The sequence below is a fragment of the Monodelphis domestica genome, chromosome 6, assembly GCF_027887165.1.
Source record: "Monodelphis domestica isolate mMonDom1 chromosome 6, mMonDom1.pri, whole genome shotgun sequence".
Taxonomy (NCBI): Eukaryota; Metazoa; Chordata; class Mammalia; order Didelphimorphia; family Didelphidae; genus Monodelphis; species Monodelphis domestica.
Genome location: NC_077232.1, coordinates 95954896 through 95965117, shown reverse-complemented (window position 1 = coordinate 95965117; position 10222 = coordinate 95954896). Strand labels below are relative to the sequence as shown.

At 39.9% G+C, this 10222-nt stretch overlaps 1 protein-coding gene and 1 long non-coding RNA gene across 3 annotated transcripts in view; one reads left to right on the top strand and one right to left on the bottom strand.

Moving 5' to 3' along the window:
• Window positions 1-3789: 3789 nt before the first annotated feature.
• Window positions 3790-9806, bottom strand: LOC130455040 (uncharacterized). Its single transcript, XR_008912826.1, has 3 exons — window positions 9705-9806; window positions 8617-9525; window positions 3790-7047 (listed from the first exon to the last, which is right to left on the bottom strand). It is a non-coding gene; the product is annotated as an uncharacterized LOC130455040 (long non-coding RNA).
• RAB28 (RAB28, member RAS oncogene family) overlaps window positions 9047-10222 on the top strand; it is a 154096-nt gene continuing 152920 nt past the window's right edge. For both annotated transcript variants that reach the window (XM_001363594.5, XM_007496720.3), the window contains exon 1: window positions 9047-9180. In XM_001363594.5, the coding sequence (XP_001363631.1) occupies window positions 9106-9180 (75 nt within the window). In that variant the 5' untranslated portion in view covers window positions 9047-9105. The remainder of the gene's footprint in view (window positions 9181-10222) is intronic.

The following is a 10222-nucleotide window of genomic DNA, read 5'->3' as shown; positions in this document are numbered from 1 at the left end:
CCATTCCTTGCCATTGAGAAAGCAAGAAAAACAAAACTTATTGCAACTATGTATTGTTAAACAAATAAATTTCCACATTAACCATGTTCCACCCCCAACCGTCCTCCAATAATGCAATTTGTGATGAGTCCACTACTTCTCATCTGGAGGTTTAGCATGTTTCCTCCTGGGTTCTCCAGAACTGTGGTTTGTTATTGTGCTGATCAGAGATCCCAAGCAGTTCAAAACTGTCTTTACAATATTGCTTTTATTGAATCAATTGCTCACTTATACTTCTATTCCATTTTTCTTTGGTTCATAGAAGCCTTTCCAGATTTCTTTGAAACTATTCCCTTCATCATTTCTTATAGCAAAATAATGCTCTATAACATTCAAATACCATAATGTGTCCAGTTTTTCTACAATTTTTAGGCATCCCCTCAGTTTCTATTTCATTGCCACCATGAAAAGAGTTGCTATAAATATTTTTGTATCTATGGGTCTTAACTCTCTTTTAAAAAATCTTTTGGGGGCATAGACCTAGTAGTAGTATTGATGGGTCAAAGGGTATGTACTGTTTAATCATTTTTTCATCATAGTTCCAAATTGCTCCCCAGAATGGCTGGCCCAGTTCACAATTCCACTAATAATGCATTAATGTATTTGTTTTCCCACAACCTCTATAGCATTTCTCATTTTACTTTTTTTCTCTTTCAACTTTGCCAATATGATGAATATGAACTGGTCCTCTGAGTTGTTTTAATTTAAATTTCTCTAATTATTAATGATCTAGAACTTTTTTTTTCCAAATCATTATTGGTAATTTGTATTTCTTCTCATGAAAATTGCTTAGCCAGATCCTTTGACCATTTATCAATTGAGGGACAAATCTTAATGAATTAATCTTTAGACATATTGAGTACACAATAAGTTCAAATGACATTGAGATGTCAATGGAGTATGTCCAGGAAATGTTTGAAGATGTAGGAGTGGAGTTTGTGATGGAGATTTCAGAATCAGCTGAGCAGAAGTGACAGCTGGTTTTGTTTCACTACATATTAAGGGGGGATAATAGAGGGGACTTTTGTAAAGGGGGACAGTGAACTAAATGATCTCTGAAATCACTTGCAATTTTAAGATTCTGTGAATCTAATTGTAAGCTCTTTGAGGAAAGAGACTTCCCTTATCTTTGTATTGTCACCATTAAGTGGATTGCCCTGAATAGAGTAGATGCTTAATAAATACATTGTTTCAGAAGTTACCAGAAAGGCACACTTTGAGAGATTTATCACCTTCTTTTTAGTCTAACAAAAAATTCTAGTAAAACAGCAATACGATGCAACCCAAGGCAGAGCAATAACCAGGAGATATTTTCCCATGGCCACAACAGGAAGTGGATTGCTTCCCTGCACCTCTTCATTCTCCTCTGGTTTATGACATGAGGTACATCTGTATCCCTTCTCTGTTCTTGAGGCCTTGATTCTTGTCATACTTGGAAAGGTGTCATCATCATGGTAACTTTTCTCTAGGGACCACTTCCCCTCACTGCTCTATCTTAATTCTTATGCCTTTGCAAAAACTTGTTGAATAGTGAGGGGAGAGGGATGTGGAAGACAACTCTTCCCAGAAAAAGAGATAAGTAAGAGAATGTTGCAAATGTTTCCCTTTAGTCAGAGATTTTTCTATGTAGCCTCTTAGAACATAGTGATTTTTTTTTTTGCCTCTTCGAGGACCACCACCACCACCAACTAGGCAAATAGTGGTTAAGTGACGTGCCTAGGATCACTTAGCTGGTATCTGAGATTACATTTGAACTCAAGTCTTTCTGGCTCCAGACTCCAGCTTTATCCACTGAATCACATAGCTGCCTGATCATCTATTTAGAAAACTTTTTTAGGGTTAGTTATTTCCAAATATCCTCTTTGGTTTAGAATAGAAATGAATTTGTCAGAACAAAGCTATGGAGGAAAAATGATTGCTTTTTATCCACAAATCCTGAATTCTTGTCTTTATCATGAATATATTAGTAGCAAAGCTTGATTGCTTTGGTGCTGCAGGTTAGTGAAAAGCTTCAGTTCCCTTACATCATTGACTATTTTATAAACACACAAAGAAAAGCTTTTTTTTCTAAGTTGAAGAAATCAATAAAACCTCTAACAGAGTTTATGGAAAATAATGACTTTTCTCAATTATTAGTCTTTCCTGTCAGAACTGTATAGGATGAATAAATTATGATCATGCTCTAGGTGGAATTCCCAAAAGATGGTGGCTCTCCCAGCCCCTCAGTTTCCTGCTCCTCAAGTTGTTCTCCATAATTGCCAGCAAATGAATCCCATATTAGTTTGGGCCTGTGCATTGTTACATCTGGTGTGAAGGGGATAAGATGGTCAGGTTGGGTGCTTTTCATTGTGTCCCCCATATCTTCAATAAGCACAATTCACTGGGAATAAAAAGAAAGAGAAATAAGGAAGGGAAAGGAAGAAAAAAAGAGAAGGGAAGGAAGAAATAAAGAAGGAAAGAACATTCTCCATAATGTAAATGTAGGTCCAGTTAAATTGAATATTGATGATACTTCTACTACTGACACTTCTACCACTCTGGTGCAAGCTGTCATCTCATCATTTGTGCTTGAACTTTTGCAATAGTCTTCTGGTTGGCTTCTCTGCCTCAGATCCCTTCTCAGTCTATCTTCTGCTCAGTTGTCAAAGTGATCTTCCTAAAATTCCAGTCTGACCATATCCTCCCTCCATTCAATAAACTCCAGTGGCTTTTTATTTCCTCTAGGATCAAATGTAAAATCCTGTATCCTGCTTTTTAAAAGCCTTTCATCACTTATTCCCTTCCTACAATTCCAGTTTCCTTTACTCTCTTCCATATATTCTGAGCTTCAGTGACACTGGCCTCCTTTCTGTTCCTTACACAAGACACTTTTTCCAAGCTCTGGCTGTTCACCATGCCAGGAATTCTCTTTCTGTTCATCTCTATCTCCTGGATTGCCTGGCTTCTTCCAGTTCCCAGCCTAACTCCCACTTTCTGCAGGAACCCTTTCTTGATGCCCTTTAAGGCTGATTCCTTAGCCCTGAGATTACCCTCAAATTATTTTGTATATATCTTGTTTGTACCTAGTCATTTGTATATGTGTCCTTCATTAGATCGTGAGTTCTTTGAGGGCAGGTACTGTTTTTGCCTTTGTATCCCCAGATCTTAACATAGTGGGCACTTAATAACTTTAATAACTGGTTTCACTTGTCTAGAGATGTGCTGGAGCCAGCTTGGACTGACTCAAGGGGCAGATTGTTAAATTTTAGGGTTGGCTGTTTATACCTTGGAAATAAGCAAATACTACAAATGATGGCTTGATTTGCTGTTTTGTTGACTAGCTTTAGGAAAGTGATAGAAAACATGTTACCAGGGCAGATTAAATTTAAAAGTGTGTTGGTTGGTAGATTTTTTTTTTAGTCATTTGTTAAACATTTAGTGGCACACTTCTGCTTGTGACTCTCACATGGATGTTGATATTGGTGGAGTAGATGGGCAGAGGACTGAATTCTACAGGCCCAGAGGAGTGTACCTCTCATTTAGAAGCACTAGATCTAATCAGCTTTCATGATCCTTAAACTTGCTTTTCTTCTGAGATCTTCCAATAAACCTGCTAGTGCGTGTGTGTGTTTGTGTGTATACATATATATATGTATGTACATATATATATGAATCATGCTTTAGGTTTTTTTAACCTTTTAGTTGTGTGGAGGCAAAATTTACCATATAATTATCCATTTAGAGAGCATTTGCTGATAAATGTTGAGAAATGAATGAGGGAGTTCCTCTCCCACCCATACAGTTAGCCTTATAAACCTAGGAAAAACTAGGAATTTTTGTCACTTATTTAACTACATTCAGAACAGGCCATACAAACTGCACCTTCAATTCAGGAGGGTGGGGGGAGATCTCAACAAACCCAGTCTGCTCCTTGCCAATTTGAACTATTTTTTCAAAAGCATAATTTTTAATACTATCTTTTGTTTTTATATCATTTTCATTTTCTAGGATATTTTCCCCTACTCATTTGCTTGGTGAGCCATTCCTCTTCAAGAACACAAAGAACAAAAGGAGAAAAAAAAGTTTCTTAAAACTAATCATCATGTCAATTTAGTCCATCAGCATATTCAGTGTTCTACACACCTACCTCCTCAAGACAGAGAAGAGATTGGATTGATTGAGATGCACTTCTCTCTTTTGTCTGTCTGTTTCTCTCAATGGGGTCAAGCTTGGTCATCATACTTGCACAGTGCAGTTGTCTTTTTTCCCCTTTTTATATTGTTGTAGACATGTATATCTTTTTTCTGGTTCCATTTACTTAACTAATTCTTTATAATGAGGTGCTAAGTTATGATGCTTCATTGTTCCATCAATATCTTTTCCATTTCTCACCCAAAGCAGATCTCTGGTTAACTAGTCTTTGTTCTAATAGGAAGTTTACAATGTGTGTTAAGTAAACAAATTATATAGAAATAATATAACAGCAGTTCAAGAGGGAGGAAGGGCTAAGAACTGGATTGGGAAAGGTCTTATGTAGGTGACTCATGAGCTAGCTAGGAACTGATTTCAAAGTAATGGAATGTATTCTAGACATGAGGGAACACTTGTGCAAAGACCAAGAAGCATGAGTCAAAGGTGTTATCTCTCATCTGCAATAATTTCCTAATTAATTGTGCTACTTTTAGCCTCTCATTTCTTCTTGTACATAGTTGCAAAAGTAGTTTTTTATTAGGCATTTTCATCCCATCCCTTTTCTGTTCAAGAACTTACAGGGAATCTCTGTTGTTCATTGGGTCAAATCTAGACTCAAGGTCCTAAATTAAGGTTCATCATATTTAAGTCATCAATCCTCATTTCTTGTAACCTGTGGGCTAGGACTAAAGTCCTGGGTTTCACCTTGGGAATTCTTCATATAAATCAGAATGACTAATTTCAGAGCCTAGAGAGGTGGTCAGTGTCTCCTGTTCACTTGCTAACAATTAGCAGTACTTCCCATGTGGATGGCTATGTAGTATCTTCATAGCCTCAGACCCAGGTGGATATTCTCTCTAGATGTGAAATTTATTCTTGGTAGTTTCTCATAATTATCCAAACAACAGCATATATTCAGTAACTTTTGGATTTGCCAATTTTCTCAGTGTAGTCAAAATGCTTAGTGAAGATACTAATAATTATCCTGAAAATTATATTGGAAGAAGCTATTATTATTTTATTTGGGGTAAGGGCTCTGAGGATATCAGAGCAATAAAGCTTCTCATAAGGGGCTAAACTTTAATTTTAATGAACTACCTAATATATTATAAATGGCTATGATCTACTTCAAAGAAAACTAATATGCAAGCAAAAAGGGCTATAATACACAACACTTCATACGTATTTCTTCTATTCGGAAGGGAATGTGAGTTACACTGGTAGTTTCAGTACATATTGAGTAAAAAACAGATTTAAATTCAGGGCAGGGCTTTAGTCTCATTTGACCTTATTTCTCTAGGGAGGAATTCATACATTAGTGGTACCTTGAATCAGAAGGTAGACTGTAGCTGTCACAGGTTCCTGATCAATATAATAAGAGGTTCTGAATTAGCTAAATTATTCAGGCAGTAAGAAAAGCAGAGCTGGAATTCATATGATTTTATTGCAATTAGGGCACTTTTTCCTCTTTACCACATTAATGCAGTCCATTCCATTTTTGGCAACTCTGAATATTAAATGACTAATAAGGACTTAGCACCAACAAAGACACTTTAACTTCTGATACTACACAAGAAAAATACATCAGAGAACTACCGAGTATTTTGTTTGTGGTTCAGTTGTTTTCAGTTGTATCTAACTTTTCAAGCCCACCTTGGGGTATTCTTTGCAAAGATATTGGAATAGTTTGGTATTTCCTTCCCTAGCTCATTTTTATAGTTGAGGAAACTGAGACAAACAGGGTTAAGTGACTTGTCCAGGGCCACCCAGCTACTTCTTGTCCAAGGCCAGATTTGAACTGAGAGAGATAAATGTTTCTGACTCCAGGTCCAGTACTTTGTCCACTGCACCACCTATCTGACCAAACAAGCATTTTAGAGAATGTTGTAAACTGGTTCCAGCCTCCCCTCCTTCTTGTGGTCTTGGGTTCAGCCAAACTGGCTTATCAGATCTTTCCCCACACATGACATTCCATCCTTCCTTTTTTGTCTTTGCATAGATAATTCTCCCTTTTCTGTGGTGCACACCCTCCTCAACTCCTGCTAGAATACCTGATTTGCTCTAGAGCTCAACTCAGACCTTGCCTTCCACTCTTCTTGATGCTCATGGGAGCTATTGCTGCCTTCAACCAGGTTACTGTGTACTCTGAATTCAGTCATGTGTACATGTTGTTTCCATGGAAGGGAGTAAGTTTTTTTGTTTGTCTTTATCAGTGTCTGGCATATAGTAGGCACTTAATGTTTGCTAACTGACTAAAACAAAGTACCATGCAAAGCCCAAGGTGAGATCAGATTTGTAGCTAAATGTGTCCTTAATAGAGAATCTAGTTCAGTGCTCTTCAAAGCGTGGTCCAGGGACTCTTGGGGGTCCTTGACACCCTTTTATAGACCTGAGGTAAAAACTATTTTTTACAATAATATGTTTTAATGTTTAATATGGTAAATATAAACAGATATAGTTTTCATAAACAAAAGCTTTATGGGGAGGATTTCTTAGTAACTTTTAAGAGTTGAAGGAGGCCTCAAGATAAAAAAGTTAGAGAACCACTAATAGTCTAATCATTTTACAGATTAATAATAATTACAACAGACTATTTATATAGTTTTTTAAAACTTATGAGATGCTTTTTTCATAACAATTCCATGGAGTAGAGGTATTGCAAAAGTTATCTTCTTTTTACAGTTGTAGAAATTGTCTGCTGGAAAGGGGAAATGATTTGCCAGGTCATCACTTTTGAAGCTTAAGATGAGAGCCTTAAAGGAACAGTTTGTTTTTCTCATCTGTTAGATGGAGATGATAATACCTGCCTTACCTGATTTATCAGTCTATTCCTGACTCCTGTAATGGAAAGAACACAGAATTTAGATTCTTGAACTCTGAGTTTTAGCTACTTAAATACATACATACATACATACATACATACATATATATATATATATATATAAACTTTGGGCAAGTCATTTCCTCTTTTGAGAACATCAATAATTCAGTTCTGTATAATGAGAAGGGTAGATTTTCGAAGATTCCTAATCTATAAGGCTGTGATGGTTGAATCCAACCATGTGTCCACCAAACACCATCATATTGCTTTTTATTTGGCTTCAATAAGATATGCAATATTCATAAAATCCGTGCTTTCATGTTAACCTAGTTTCATATGTGCCTAATAGGAAAAAAGATGTTAAGTACCTTAAAACCTTTCATAAGCATGTTTTTGGGAAAAGAGTTTCTACACTTTGTTTCTTGGAAATCTAAATCTAGAACTAAGCTGGAATTGAATCCAAGGTTGAAACTTTTCTTCTTTCAAGTAAAAGTAGCAAAGTAGCACCTGCCATCTTATGAAAGGCTTAAATATATGTAAACATTTCCTGCAAAATGACTTCTCAGCATGCTCTTTTTTTTTAAAAACAATTGTATCTAAACATTTCTGTGATTCACAAAATGCGAAAAAAAAGGCATTAATGAATTGCTTTCTGTCTTTACATATTTTCTCAAAAGCCTGATCTTTGTTTTGCCTTAGCATAATTTAAAGCTATTATGTTGGGGAAGGGAGGGCATTTTCTGAGCTTAAAAAGAGAAGTCTTTAAAAAGGTTGAGATCCAATGGATCATATATATATATATATATATATATATATATATATATATATATATATATGTAATAAACCAAACCTTCAGTTTTACTGATAAGCGAACTCCCAGGTAAGGAAAGGAAACTCCCATTATCAGTACAAGTCGGTATTTGCTCACAAATTAGAGTTACCTGGAGCAGGGAAAAGTTAGGACTCCTCAAATTGTAGGTTTCAGAGGCAAACCTTAAACCTAGATCTTCCTTATTCTAGGAAAGACCAATTTCTCCTTTGGTATTGTATCAACAATTTCTCTTTTGACACTCACCATCTTGAGAAATAGGTACTTTAAGCATCATTATACCTATCTTACAGATGGGGATATTAGGTTCAGAGTTGAGAAGGGCTATTAAATCCACTTTCTCATCTTACAAATGGAAAACTGAGGACCAGGCAGGTTCACTGACTTGCCCAAAGCAACATAGGCATCAGAAACAGAATATGAAAACTGATCATTTGACTCGGTAGCAGGGATGCTTTTATCTGATGTCCCAAGAAATTCTCCCGAAGGTCCTCTCTCTTCACTTAAGGAGCGGTCACTTTCCTTCTCGTTCCTCTCCCGCCCCCTTTGGCCCCATCGCCTTCATCTTCTTTAAAGATCATTCTTCACCGCCAGTTCGCTACCTAGCAACCTTAGGGTTTGGTCCCGCCCTCCTTGCCCCTCCCCGTCTCGTCCCGTCCCGTCCCGTTTGGTCCCGTCCCGCCCCACGGGTAAGCAGCGGGCCAGAGACACGCTCCTCCTCTTCGTGTGCCCTTTCACCTCCAGGTTCCTTAGTTACCAGAGCGCGGCATCGGCGTCCTCGTCGTCATCGCCAACCGGCCAAACCATTAGGGTTTGAGACTCCCCAGGGGTGGAAGGGGGATTACGGAAAACTGCACAGCCAGACGCCCCCTCATCTCCTTCCCTTCCACTTCAGGGCTCCTTTTGCCCGGACTTTTTCTCTACAGGACAGGACTACTCTTCTTCGCGCTTCCTTCTCGCCAGCATTGTCACCATCTCCTCCTACGTTCAAACCTTTTTCCCCCTTCAAGGCCTGCGAATGGTTCTTCCCCTCCTGACAGCGGCTCGAGCCGCTAGGGGAGGGGGAGAGGGGGCGGGTGCCGGGGCTTGAGGGGGGGGGCTCAACATGGCGCCCGGCGAGTGATTCGCCCCGGATCCCGCCGGTAGTTGCTGAGCCCCGGGGGGGGCCTCCGCCCCAGAGCCCCCCGCCCCCCGGCAGTCCCCAGCCCGCTCCCCAGCCGGGGGCAAATCTGCTCCCCGGGTCACCATGTCGGATTCGGAAGAAGAATGTCAGGACCGGCAACTCAAAATCGTCCTGCTGGGCGACGGCACCTCTGGAAAGGTCAGTCCTCCCGGCCCAGCCCTCCCGACGCTCCCTCCTTCCCTCTCTCCACGCTGGCCCGACCCAGCTCGCGCTGGGGCCGCCAGTCCTGCTTCCCTATTTCCCAGCTGATGCTCGGCCCCTCCTTAGCCTCTCGGCTGGGCCGCGGGAGCTTGGGGGGTGGAGTGGGTTCGAATCCAGATTCTAGCCCCGGGGCAGAGAAAACTCCTCGGGTCACGGGCTCTCCCACGCGACCTGATCGGCTTAGGCTGGTTGGGCTCAGGGGATCCTCGGGCACAGAAGCCCAGAGCTGAAGATCGCAAACATTGGGAAGACGGTCGTGAAGATCCTCTCGGGGTCCGAACCCTTAATTAAAAAAAAAATTCTTTCATCTTCCGATTGTGGAATGAGCGAAGAAGTTCTCCCTACTACGCGCACACTACCCCCGACTTTCAGACACCTTGGTATTTCCTGTTTTCTTTGGGCCCCTTCTATTTTCATCTCCTTCCTCCTGATCCTTCTTCCCATCCAACCATATCACTTACCCTCTTCATCTCCCTCCTCATTCCCTTCTTCCTTGTCTCTCTTCTCCCCATTCTCATTTTCCCTGTCCTCCCATCCTTATCTCTCCATTCTTGTCTTGCTCCTCCCCTCCCTAATCTCTCTCCTCCTCTTCCTCTTCCCCGTTTACTTTCCTCAATCCCCTCCCCCTTTCTCCTGTTTTCATTTTTCTTATAACGCTCTTTTATGTTTATGCCTGTGGACTAGCAAATCGACACACCGGCTGTAATACCTAGGGTCCACGGCAGGAAGAGACTTTGGAAATAATCTTGTACAACAGACTTGTTTTACAGTTGTGGAAATCGAGGCCCTGAGAGGTCACTTTGGGTAGATAGGAGCTGGTATTCCAACTGACTCCAGCTCCATTGCTCCTTTCCCGATTCTACAGTGCTTCCTTTGAGAGTGTTAGTCCTTTATAATGTTACCAAGCATTCTAAGTCCTTAATACTTCTAAATCCTTTTTGCAAATGTTTTGTGACTTCTTATCTCAGCTATTTATCTT